Genomic DNA, 13801 nt, shown 5'->3' with positions numbered 1-13801 from the left:
TTTGTTTTTTTTAATTCAATGAGTTAGCAGATAGAGGGAGAATTACTCTGAATACTGATGCTCTGTGCTTCTGAACAATTTGTGGCTGTGTTGTTCCAAGCAAGGAACAGTTATAATCTTTGGGTTTGTGCCGATCATCAGATGCTAGCTCCTGCACCTTTTTTGACTGTTTAATTCTGAAAGACATACTTGGGTATTTGGTGAGAATATGAACCTCTTATCAGAAAAACAAAACAAAAATAGGTCAATGAAATAAATTTTTGAGGAGGGAGGGAAATTTGCTTATAGGATAAAATGAGTTTGCCTTGATCTGGAAAAGGGCTGGAGCTTTGCCTGACAGGCTGCAGGAGAGGTATTTTGAGAGTAAGCAGAATAGCTTCTTATTGCCGTTTGTTTCTTGACTTGAATAGTTCAAGAGTCAGTTCATGGATAGCACCTGCTTGCCTTGAACAGCTCACAGAGGCAAATAACAGCTCAGCCTTTTGGTGTAGAGGAGGACATTGAGAAATTCTCAGAGTTGAGAACAAAGAATTCTTTTTACAAGCCTAGACAACAGTAAGAGCCTATTGAAGTCTGCAATGAAGTGGATTTGTAAAAGGAAGGAAAGAAACCCTTCAGTTTGGGAAGGATTCAAGAGATGGTATAAATAACTACCGTGGCACTTGGGCAGGTCGATTCCAAGGAACCCATGCTGTATCAAATTGTTGGTGGATTTTTCTGAAATACCCTAAGCTGCATCACATTTGGTCTGAAATCTCAGCTCTGTGTTTCTGCAGGCTGCATTGTCCTGGAAGGCTAAACATCTGACTTTGGGCTATGATTGAATTTTATAGGAAATGCATGCGCTGACTACTGCTCTTTCAGCAGCTCTTTTAAAAGGAAACAAATTGCCTTAAAGAACTGTACACTTCTACCCTCACAAGAGATCGTAAATTGTGGATTTTGAGCAGGGATGAGTGTCTGTCTGTAGTTCTGACTAATATTTAAGCTGTTACATGGGAGAAACCTATCCCTTCCGTTTCTTGCTGTTCCCTTGACTTTTTTCCTCTTCCTCTTTTCCTTTTCTTAAGAGGAACCTCTACATAGTATGTGGGGCTTAATTTCATGTCACACAGCTGACATCTGACATACACATTTTGGAGGGAACTTAATCAGTGTGGCTTTAGTGCTGTATAGGTCAGGCACTTAAGACACAGCACCTAATTTGAAGCACTATAGAACTTTTAGTGGATTAAGGCTTCTAACATTAAAGACTCCAATGTTTTGTCAGTACTGTAGTGTTAGACTGCAGTAGTTAGATGATGGTAGCTGTTGTGCTTTTAGGTTCTTGTTAAGGTGAACCATAGGCATCTGTCTTCCCATTTTAGTGAGATTCTTTAAAAACTATTATCTAGTAGAGCTTTTAATAATTCTGATCTCCACAGATCAGGTTTTATTGTAACTATGAGGTCATGGAACCAGCTGTGATTTATTGCTGTCAAGATTTGCTTATTCAAATGTTCTGTCTTAGAGATTAAGCCCTAAAGAGACTTGATTCTTCGGTGTTGTACATAACAAGTTGTTACTTGGTTCTAGCTGGTTTTGCCATGTAAGGGAGGGGGTTTCAGGAATGGCAGTGGTGTGTCATAACGTTGCAGTCACAACCTGGCTGAATGAATCTGTGCTAACATGAGACAATTATCCCTATTTCAGATTGACAGGTTGGTGTGAACTAGAAATACTAGATATCTAAAAACCACACACTGAAATTTTTGTGACAGTTCAACTTGAACATGTTTGTCGCTAAATGGGCAGCTCTTAAGAAAGACAGCAACTGCCTTTTTAAAAGGGAGTTTTTTGGAAAGGGAGTGGCCCTCCTTCCTTCCCTCCCTTTTCTTCCTTCTCCTCGGCTGTCTGTCACCGGTCTAGCGAACTTGAGAATGTTTAATCTTTATCTGTAAATAGCTTAATTCTCCAGATTGTGAGAAGGGGTCCTAGGGTTCCTCTGCAGTGTGGAGGTTTCCCCAGCAGCACTGTCAAATTGGATTTCCTGACTGGGGCTTCAGGAAATGTAAGGGGATGATTTGGAGGAAGAGAAGTAGAAAGAGCATAGAGATGTAAGAATACTTGAATTCCTTGTTCTGAAAATTATGTGTTGTATTTTCGCATGTCAGGGTATTTATCTTTCTGTTTTCAGGGACTTTTTATCTTACATATTCTCCAAATTTAAATGTTCTAATAATTCTTCTGGCTCAGACATTCCAACGTAAGTTTTTTGCATGCAGCTCTGTGGGTAGATAATGTGGAGGCTTTATTTTAGGTTTGTTAATAATTTAAGAGCCACTATTAACATATGCACTGCCATATTTTGCCACCTTTACTTTGTTCTGTATTTTTTCTGTTGGAATACCCAGCCATTTCAGTAGGTAGACAACATGTGAAAAAACCTTTTAGCTTCTAAGTGCCATGCTAAATGCCCTTGATGCATAGTGATAGCACAAGCATGGCATTTGAAAGTTCCAGGAATGTAGGTTAAAAATGTAAATCTGAGAGGAGGATGGGTTCCTTTAGCTTTCAGGTAAGTTGCAGATACCACTTTGAATGCTGAAGTCTTCGGTATCTTTAGTATGGTTACTGCAAAAAAAGAGAAATGTTTATGGAAGAATGTCAAGAGCATGTCAAAGTGATGAACACCACTGAGTGAAAATCATAGAATCATCAAATGGTTTGGGTTGGAGGGGACCATCAAGATTATCTAGTTCCAAGTCCCCTGCCTGTAGGGCTGGAAGGAACTAAACCATCCACTACACCAGGTTGCTCAAATTCCCATCCGGCCTGGCCTTGAACACTGCCAGGAGTGGGGCAGCCACAACTTCTCTGGGCAACCTGCTCCAGTGCTTCACCATCCTCCTAGTGAAGAATTCTTAGGACTGAAAATACTCAGTCCTAAGAGCTGATGGAAAGATTCTTGGGTCAGTCTCCTCCTGGAAGTGGCTGCCTGAGAGATTGAGAGTTATTAACTTGGTCTTTATAAGATTTACTGTTTCCCCCCTACTGTTGGCATGAGGCTTGCTGTTGCGCTTGTCAAAATGCGCAGATAATGTCTTGAGGCTATGAAGACCGTTACAGCTGTCTGGTAAAAGCAGAAAAGGTTTTCCTATTGTCTTGATATAAGTCTTCAGAACTGAGTGGGCATCCACCAGTGTTTCTCAGGTTTTGATTAGCAGAGCATCTCTAACAATGTCTTAGGGTTTTGCGCCTTGCAGCATTAGGGGCACCGCCACATGGGCCATAACTAGAGGTGTAGAGCATATAGCAACATTGATAATCTTTCTTGCTGCATGATTTCAGGTTAACAGTCTTGCTCTTTAAAGTAAAGGAAACAAGATTATTTAGGCTGTCGTCTGTAAGGAGAATTCACCAGGCTTAGCTCCCCAGTCCTCGACGGGTTGAGCAGATGAGAGATCCTGCCGGTGAGAAGTGGCAGCTTGTATGCTTACCCAGGGTCCCTGACAGCCTTGGGTGCGCTTTCCTCAGCTTGGCTGGTTGCACATCTGTCAGTCACCTAAGGCTTGCCTGTGTTCTGAGCAGAAGATGGGAGAGGGGACAGGTTTTTCAGTGTCAAGCCTTTAGTTGCCTCTGTGAGACTGTAATGTAATGGTCTTAGCCAGCTGGAAGATTGGGAAACCCTGTCTTAAAGACAATAAAGGTCAGTGTAGGGGAAATCTTTCTGTTAACTGAGTATGTTTTTCTTTTCTGTATTTCTCCCTTTTTCTGTAAATTAAGTTAGAATCAAGTTAAAACTTCTGCTTACCTCTAAGCACTGGGTGTCTGTGGAAGTGAAGTCCTATAAATAAGCAAAAGTGTTAATTGCAGGCGGTATAGGTTTATTTAACAAAACAAAAATGCAGTAGTGTAGACAACGGAACTGCATTATCTCTTTTGACTGTAAGTGCACATAGACATAATTCTGTGTAATACAGATCTTTTTAAATCAGTTTGCAAACCCACTAATTAAATTCATGGGGAAGCAGTGAGGTTTCTTAATGAAAAATAACAAAATCTCATGGATGATACGCTGTTACCCTCAACAGTGCATTGCATTAGCAAATCAATAAAATATCCATGATCAAAGTTTAACATCTTATGTTCTTTTCTGTTAGTGCACTTAAAAACAGATCTTATTTTATCCCATACTAATTTGACCATTAAGTTATCTTATGGTTATTATGACCATGCACAGTTTTATAACATTTTGGTATCTACTGTTTTTTTGTTTGTTCCTTTCCACCCCCACCCCCCGCAAAACATGAAGGTTACTGGTTTGTTGCCAGTCAGAAGTTTTCTCCTCTTCTGACAACTGGTTTTGTTCTCCACTCATAATTATTGTAGAATATGTATATTTGTCTCTTAATAATTATATTCAGCTTCAATCTTTGCTTGATTTTTGTGTTCTTGCTCAGCAAGATAGTAAGTGGCTCCCTGCCTCTTTGCTATTTGGTAACTTCAAAATGGGCCCTCAGGAACTGGTTGGAAAGCAAATTTTTCTGTATTTTATGTTCTTATTAAAATATCCTGCTGATGTATTTTCTTCATTGATTCTTCAATAGTTTAACATTCTCTATAGTTGTTTCCAGGTTGTTCAACAGTGCTCTCTCAGCCTAGATGTTATTGAATAAGTGAATGAATGTGCATGGGGAAGGAGATGGAGTTATTTCAGAGTACAGCAGATTCTCTTCTGGTTTTAATTCCTGTATTCCTGTATTTAATTCCGTATCTGAACTGTGTTAATCCAAGGAGCAGTGACACTTTGGAATTTTAGAAGATCAACTGGAAAGATACACAAAGACCATTTCATAGGGCATCACTGAGCTATTTTTTTCTTTACAGCAGAAGAGAAATTGGGTTATAGTTAAAAGAAAATGAAAGTAATGTAGTACTTGTAGTTCTAGTTATGTGCCTATAAATCATTCTGCAGGTTGTTCTGCAGAAATTCTCTGGCTACCAGTTACTCAAGGATAATGGAGTGTAAATATTCTCATGCAATGTATAAAGGTATAGCTAGATTTTTTTTTTTATGTCGGTATGTTCCATTTTGAGAACTATGGAAGTCATTATTGCATCCACTGTACGAAATAATTTATTGTAGCTGACAAGTGCTGAAAGTAACTTAACAAAGTGAGAGATGCAGTGATCATAGCTGTTCAGAAAGTCACCAGGCAGTGAATGTAAGATTAAAACCAAACATCAGAAGGTGTATAAATACTGTCTTTAGCTCAGCTCTGCTTGTTTTGGGTATACACACTGATCATCAGAATTCTCTTACCAGAACTCAAAGCAAACAACCCATTGACCTTCTTCGTGGTGTACAAATTCTTTCCTATTAAAAAAAAATAAAATCAACCACCATGCCTATTTTCATCTTCTACATCTAAAAGATTGAAGTGCATCTGAAATATGCCTGGCACAGGGAGACAATTTTCAGACTACGAAATTCTGCAGCTGATGTTTCAAACTGTGGATTTGGCAGAATACAGCCTCAAACAGCCCTATTGAAAGTCTTGCAGCCTCCTAATACGCATTTCCTTCCTGAATGTCATTAGAGTGAATATCATCTTGGTTCTAGCATCACCTTGTTACGGGGTGAATCGTAATAGCTTACGGTGAGACTTCAGGCCAGTTCCCAAGAGAACAACTACTGCTATTTCTAGCATGGTATTTGTTGTACCTCTAATATGCTAGTTCACTCATGGGTTACATTGCAATTCAGTTACAGGACTCTTGATTTTAGTTTTTGAATAAGGAATGTATATTAATTGCAAAATTTACACTTAAATAATACAAAATTTAGGCATTTATTTTATTTTCTAAGCAATCAACTTATTTTGATTGCTCAAAGAACTGCTTCCTTCACAGGAAAATCAGCAATACATTTAAACACACTAGTTTCAGGCCATGGTTTTGAACTTGTCACTCAGTTGTACGTGAAATCATTTGTTTGTTCATCAGTGCACTCAATAGTATAAATAATTTGCAAACCTTTTTTTTGCTTGTTTTCAGAAAATTTTAGTCTGTTATGCCATTTAAAATAAACTTTAAAATATTTATTTTCTAGGTCAAGAAATGGTGTTCAAGTGCCTTGGAGAAGGAATTCTTGAAAAGGCCTTTCAGGGATATAATGCTTGTATTTTTGCCTATGGACAGACAGGTGGGTCTTGTATGCTGAAGGGGAAGAATACTTTTCATGCACATGGGAAGTGGGATGAACAAAACATAAATATTAATCTAGATAATATTTTAAAATTGTATTTTGAGATATCATGATGTTAAATGCCAAGCATTTAGCACAGTCAGTGACAATATAAAGTTCTTAAAGCGGCTCTGTAAATATGTTCTAGTTAGTGCCTGTTGGGGCTGCTTTCAAAACCTGAAAGCAGTAGTTCATACCAAAGGCTCATTCAGTCTTTAATGTTTGAGGGTGTTCAAAGGGGCCCCAAGCAACAGCCGTGCTAAAAAAAACACGTTTAAGATCGTTTTTCTTTTTGTTTACCTGTACCTTGGAGTCCAAAGAGCAAGCTATCTGTCTGGAATAGCATGTCATGTTGTTCAGATATGTGCTTCTGGAGGAACAAAAAGAGAATTAAAACTTGCTTTTATGAACAGATGAGTAGCTCAGAAACTACATTCTAAAGCATTTTCTTCTCCTTTTTTCCTTTAGGTTCAGGAAAATCCTTTTCAATGATGGGCAATGCAGAGCAGCTGGGTCTGATCCCACGGCTCTGTTGTGCTTTATTTCAGAGAATCTCTGTGGAAGAAAATGAATCTCATACTTTTAAAGTCGAAGTGTCCTATATGGAAATCTACAATGAGAAAGTCAGAGATCTGCTTGACCCAAAAGGGTGAGTAGCTTCACTCTGTCCCACAGCCTTCCTTATTTTTGTCTGAAACTATAAAAGTAGCAATCACTTTTGGAAGTTCTTGAGAAGTTGTTTGGTTTTGGTTTTTGGTTTTTGTGTTTTTGTTTGGTTTTTTCCAGATTGTATAAGACTTCTTTGGAAAAGATTAAACGTCAAACACTAGAAAGGAAAGAATATCCATGTAAAGCCTATATATGAAGTAGTAACTGGTGTGGATCAATTTAAATATTGGGATGCCATTGAATGATGCAAACAAATAATATATGAACAATGTACAAGTGAATTCTGAGTATTTGTGTTATATGATCCAGACCATATTCATGTATGAATTTTCATCAGCTAGAAGGAGTTTGAAACTTATTTCCAACTTGGTTCTCATGATTTAAATGTCAAACTTTTTGAATGTGGAAAGGTAATACCTCAGAATTTACTCATGGAATTCTTTCTTCCATTTTGTCTATGCAAAAATACCGGTTAGGCTCTCTGGCTTGGAGATGTCTAGACAAGAAGTAGTTTGATAGAGTTTTTCATCTGAGCATTGATTATATGTGGTATATTTTGAACATAATTGCAGTAGGTGCAGAAGTATGCAAGTTAGTTAAAAAGATAGATTTGAGACATATATGTCAACAAAGTGTGGAAAATGCAAGAATTGAAGCTTTAGCAAATTGCTGGGGGGAGGAGAGTAAGACTTTTGTTTCCTTTTTTGTCAGCATTCTTTCTGGCTAATAAGGCATCTCAGTTTTTGTTCTAGCCACAAATATTGGGGTGGAAGGATGCGTTAAAAGTAATTGACATATGTAGATTAAAACTGGTTAGGTTAATTTGAGTCTTTATTGTTAATTTGAGTTTAAAAAAATCTGGAAGACTTTTTTTCTTCCTGTTACAATTAAAAGGCATAAATTGACTTCTATTATATGGAAGATTTTTATAATTTCATACTGCAGTTTTTGTTTTTCAATAAAGTTCATTCCAGTGGATTGTGTGTAAAGTCTACTTTATTTCATAGGAGTCGACAGTCCCTTAAGGTTCGAGAGCACAAAGTGTTGGGACCATACGTAGATGGCCTGTCTCAGCTGGCTGTTACAAACTTTGAGGTAAGTCTAAACCAATGACAAGTTTATAATAACATCTTTTACCTAAGCAGTAGGAATGTTACAAGAGCTAAACTAGTGTCTATCCAGACATTTTGGTTCTTGAGTGCATTTATGGTGTCTGGCAATTGCAAAGATCTTCTCTAATGCTTCAGGAGTATTTATTTCACGTAAAAGTACTGGAATTGCCTTTATGTTGGTTAAAAATATAATAGCGGTATCTATTTTGCTGTTTTCGATGCATGCAGTATACATCAAGAACACAATGTTTCCTTGGCACATGGAATGTGAAGCTTCCTAAATGAGAATGTTAGTCTTCCAGCATGCATTCTTTTGATTTTGTTGTTGAATACAACCTCTTATTTTATACAGATGTATTGCAGGAGAGGCTACAACATAGCTTTTATAATTCATAAATTAAATCATGGCAGCATCTGAGCCCACTTGAGTTACCAAAACACGTTCAAATAAGTCAGTAATAAGTCTGCTAATAAGTAGAAGCCAATGAACTACTATAGCTACAACGGAAATAATTAAAGTGGAGCAGTTGTTTGAATTGTGGAAGCTTCTTTTTATGAGGAAGTTAATTTGTAAATGTTGGTTTTTAAAAAACGTTCGTGCTCTGTGTAGCACTATGTGGGAACCATTTAGCTTTTTAATGAGGATTTTTATTTTTCTGAAGCATCTGTACATATTTATAGAGTAGTAAAAACTGCTTTTGCAGCTCTTTATGGTGAACTGCATGCTTTGAAAGCACACCTTCTTTGTTCAAATTCTAGAAAAATCTATTCGTAATTAGTTTTTGGCTGATGACTTTTATGAAACTGTCTTGGCAGACTCAGCAAGCACATATATCAGACTCGGCATAGTCATCTTTGGTTTTATATATTTGAGAAGGTCCAGGCTCCAAGTGAGGTAACCCTTTGAGCCAATTAAGTGAAGATAGTGTAAGTGCAGTTCAGTGAAGAGGTGCATTGTGTTCAGTTGTGTAAGTTCACTTGTGCTGGCCTGATTACTGGCATTAAACAATGTGATTTGTAATGTGGATGTGGCCAAAATATTTTAGCAGCAGATAAGGAGAAGGTGCATTGCCTGTAGTTGAAAAGCTTTTTAAGTGTAGCACTTATAGCAGATGTGATCTATCATCATTCTGTGGAATTGCATACCCTCTGTCCCTATACACCTCAGAATGTGCAAAGAATTTTCTCATTACTTCTGCCTTCCCCTCCTCCTCTGTCCCACGTGTACACACCCTTCCATCTAGACGGGTATTTCGTTCAGCAAGCACAATATGTGCTTTTATCCTAGCATCACTTTTTACTCTTTTTGCTCTAGGATATTGAGTCACTGATGTCGGAGGGAAACAAATCACGAACAGTTGCTGCAACCAACATGAATGAAGAAAGCAGCCGCTCTCATGCTGTATTCAATATTATAGTGACTCAGACACTTTATGACCTGCATTCTGGTGTATGTATTTCTGATGATTAATTATGAAGTCATGGTGAATTCTTCTTCCTTCCTTCCTCTTCCACGTGTTATCTGTTTAGCTGTGCTTCTACTTTTAATGCCATGGGGTCCAATAATCAAAGCAGTACTGGCAATACCATAGGATTGAGAAAACCCTGGAAGAGTGAGGAAGCACACCAGATAAACAGTTGGGTCACTTCTTAAGATTCTGTTGTTACCGTGAAACCTGTCTTAGGTGTTAACTGTTGCTGAAGTTTATATGTTTTCATAGCCTGCTCTGCCAGTAAGGTTATTGGTATTGCCATACAGCTGATTCTGGTTCATTAGTGCTTCATCCCTTATTACAAAATAAATGAGTGACTCTTAAAGAGCTATAAAAACTCTAACAATTCTTTCTTCTTTTGTATCTTGAATTTGGTACTTTAACCTGCGTTATTATGAAAAGCCATTATTATTCACTATTATGAAATGGGGCCAATGCCAGATACGTTAGCACTTGGTGCCAGTGTTTCTTAGCTGTTGTTCTTCCGTGTCCTATCTGCACAGAATTCTGGAGAGAAGGTCAGCAAGGTCAGCCTGGTAGATCTGGCTGGAAGTGAAAGAGTGTCCAAAACAGGAGCTGCAGGAGAACGCCTGAAGGAAGGCAGCAACATAAACAAGTAAGACATTGGCATATGCAGGTTGCAGAGCTTACTCTTTGTAAGAATCACTGTTATTCCCCTGGCCACCTCTGTTGGTGTGCTGTAAGTCAGTTCAAATGATAGACCTCCTCAGAAGCAGTTTGATACAGCTTTTTCAGCTGCTCCATGCTAAACACTGTGTTTCTTTACATTGGTATAGGGACCCTGATTCATACTTGACTCAGATGAAGGCTGTATGAATTTTATCTGGAAAAAGTGACAGCAGCACTCTTTAATTAAGTATATACCTTTTGTGATTCATTTATACGCCCTGTCCCCAGGCTCATGTGTTTTGTCTCATCATCTGCTCAAGGAAGAATGCAAAGTTGCAGAGTTGAATGGCTTTGTTCCAACATGTATTAAAATACGTAAGGGTATAATTCATAGTTTAAGAAAACCGGATCAGAATGAAGCTGTGTTAGTTTAGCATTGCCTTGGGCATTTGTACTCAAGCAAGGACAAGTTTCAAGGCACTTTTTTACCGTAATTACTGTGTTACTGCCCAAAAGCAAGAATTTAGCACACTATTACTGCTGTCTTAAATATACTAATTTTCCTGGGAAAGAAAGAGTTCAACTGTTACATTAAAAGCCACTACTTTTTCAATGTAATTTTAAAATATTACAAAATGTTTTGGTATTTTAAGTCAGCAATGACAGCACAAAGAGTGTTTGAACAGCATTCATACTTAAAATGATTTAAAATTACCTCTTTTTAGAGTTTGAACATGTTTGCTCTTTCTAGCTTAATTTCTAATTTACTTTGTGGTTAATATATCATATTGGTAGCCACACTGAGTAGTCCTTGTGAAACAAAATTATGTGTCTGCCCAATGGCAGGTATAGCACCTTTACCCCACAGGTTATTAGTTAAATTCAGATTGGTTTTACTAGAAACTGTATTTGTATTTTGCATAAACAAAGGTGAAATTAAATGTTTCTTGAGGAAGAATTCAAATGCCAACTCTCCCAACAGCTATTAACAAATTGGAAGTGTAGCTATAGATACAGAAAGACACTTGTTCCTGTTAGGATGTTTACTCAGTGTTAAATTTTTACGGTATTGATGCAGTAGGGGAAGGCTGTTCTGCCCATGCTGAACCTCTTTGACAACACAGGACTTCAGATGCAAGCACCAAACTTTTCTGTAAAAGCTATTTTAAAAAGAAAATAGACACCTCTACATTTTCCCACCATTTAAATTCTTGCATGACATAAATTTGAATTTCTTAGTCCATTTATTAATTAAAGTCCATCTTTTATTTGAAAACTCCTTTGGAACTGGTAGGCGAAAGAGAATTCTTAGTGCTGTGCTTGGTGTCTTCTGTTAGATTTTTGCTGTTACTAGGAGCTTTAATAAAGTCTGACTTTCACAGGAAGCCTCAAAATTGGTATACATGTTTTATCAGACTAGTTCTTCAGAGAGCATTGTATATGGTGTTCTCTTGGGTGTGATGCATCTTATTAGGGAAAGGCAATATTTTCTGGAGTGATACAGTATACTTAAACCATATACTTTACCATGCCAGCTCCTTTTTTTATTACTTTTTATTCTTTTATAAAAAAGCAGTAACATGTATTGGTAGCATGTATGATGTTTAGTGAGATAAAAATAGAGCTGCTGAAATTACCTGGCAAATAAATTTGCTTGTGCTATATTTTATTGCCTTGAAGAAAAATGTGAAAGTAATGTACCTGTTTCTGTATTTACAAGGTAGGGAACAAGTACACTCAGCTGTGCACAACAAAACTGTATAGTGTGACTTTCTGTCAGTCTCTGCAGGTGTCTGTGCTCTTTGTTTCTGATGAAACCTTGCTAGGGCCCTGGTAGCTGCCCTCTTGGTCCCACAGATCATCCTCTTTCCTATCTTGGGACAGCATGTTGCAGAGGGGATGCGATGGATTGCGCTCCCGCTTCCTGAAACAATGGAGAGTTGTGTCATTTTGTTAAAATCTTCATAAAGTTGTAATAAAGATTACTTCTGGTTTTTCTTAGAGCTGATGAAGAGTTGCCTTGGTGAAGGTACTGGGCATATGCTCTTTATTATTGAGGGTTCTGGGGAACTTGCCATACCTCATAGGAAAGCTGTATGTGCTTGTTCCTTCCCAGGATGTGCTAGTTCCCATACAGAGTGTAGAAACGCAGGTGCTTAACAACTCTTTGTGGTGTAGTCAAAGAAAATCTAGAATACAATAGTAGGAGGAAGCAGAATGAACAAACTGACAATTAGTGGCTAAGAAAAATACTTTCTGTGAGCAGTCTGCAATTTTAACTCTGATTAGTAAAATCATAGCGGTTGTCTTTTTAACTTGAGAATGCAAAAAGAAGTCTTTTAAAACGTAGGCGGGGAAGGAATGCGTTAGGACAAGTCTGGCTCCAATCTGGTTTTAGGGAGGCTTTTTTCTGTATTCAGAGTTAACTAACAGTAAGGTGGATTCTGCTCATTGAAGAGTTTGGTAAATTGTACAGAAGTGGCCTGAATGGGTGTCATGGACAAAATTGTTCCCTGCAGTGAGGAAGCACCACTTCACTCTGAACACGGCTGACTCAGGCTGGTGGTGGGAGTGTGCAAACTTCCCACCACCTGCTAGCAAGGCCAGCATGGTCATGCCTGAGGAATAGGGACAAGGAGAACTGAAAGTGTGCAGAAACGACACTTTCCCATGCTCTTGCACTACATAAATTCTCTGTGCTACTTCTGAACTGCCTCAGTCTGTGCCGTGAGCTTAGGCCTTCCAGTTGATTCATTATATAAGTAGTGAGAGATAGGATCAGAGTAATGACGGATCTTTGATGCATCATTTAGCATGAAGCAAAGCAGCTGATCAGTCCTGTAATTATCTTGTTGGGCAGCCATTTCTTTTACTGCTTTCCTTAAAGTCTTTAAACAGCTTCGTATTATGAAATCTCAAGCAGAATACATGAATGACTCCAGTTTGGTTTTTATTGCAGATGTTAACAGTCTTAAAATAAAATCAGTATTTATAAGGAGCAGAAATATTATCACATCTTTTAATTGTGTGTTAATAAACTGTAGCTTATAATTTCCTGTTTATTAAAATGCAGTGCCCACTCAAATTAGTGTTGCAGCCCTGTTGTGAAATAGTTTTCAGGGATAGGCATTTTTGGATCTCCGTTCTTCCTATCTTCCTTCTGACTGTCCTTTTTGTCCCTCTCCCTCTGTTTTTGGCTTTGGTTTTCACATTTCCCCTCATTTAAAGAGGGGAAAGAGGAATCTCAGGAAAATAGGCTAGGGCGGTTTTTTAACGTTATGCTCCTTGAAGATGGACTCCATTGGGAGTGTGCTGGTGGTACTTTGCAGTTGTGCTGTAGGAGGAGGTTGCTATGGAGCAGCATAGAGCATCCTTCTGTTTGCACTCTCATGTTTAGCACATTGTCATCTCTGTCTGTGGAGGCTGGAGGCAAGAACCAATTTTCCCTCCTTCGTCCTCCCCCCACAAGCTTTCAGAGGTTGTTAGGCTTTTGTTTAGGTTACAAACTAAAACTAACCGTCCTTTTTGCTATGAATTTTTCAAAGGTGAATTGGAAAGTTGTCCTATAGATGAATTTACAAAATAGAGTGCTTTCTGGGAGACCAGATTGCATAGCCCGTCCTTAAATTTCTTTTTCCATTTTGCTTTCAGGTCTATGCTATCTTTAT

At 38.1% G+C, this 13801-nt stretch overlaps 1 protein-coding gene across 4 annotated transcripts in view; it reads left to right on the top strand.

Annotated features, from left to right (window-relative positions):
* KIF13A (kinesin family member 13A) overlaps window positions 1–13801 on the top strand; it is a 114066-nt gene that overhangs the window by 54236 nt on the left and 46029 nt on the right. For all 4 annotated transcript variants that reach the window (XM_030497945.1, XM_030497939.1, XM_030497930.1 and 1 more), the window contains exons 5-9: window positions 6095–6187; window positions 6698–6878; window positions 7906–7993; window positions 9326–9460; window positions 10007–10119. In XM_030497945.1, coding sequence (XP_030353805.1) covers window positions 6095–6187; window positions 6698–6878; window positions 7906–7993; window positions 9326–9460; window positions 10007–10119 — 610 coding nt within the window. The remainder of the gene's footprint in view (window positions 1–6094; window positions 6188–6697; window positions 6879–7905; window positions 7994–9325; window positions 9461–10006; window positions 10120–13801) is intronic.

Source organism: Strigops habroptila, chromosome 1 (genome assembly GCF_004027225.2).
Source record: "Strigops habroptila isolate Jane chromosome 1, bStrHab1.2.pri, whole genome shotgun sequence".
Taxonomy (NCBI): domain Eukaryota; kingdom Metazoa; phylum Chordata; class Aves; order Psittaciformes; family Psittacidae; genus Strigops; species Strigops habroptila.
Note: the sequence above shows the minus strand (reverse complement) of the source record. Positions and strands in the feature narration are given on the sequence as shown.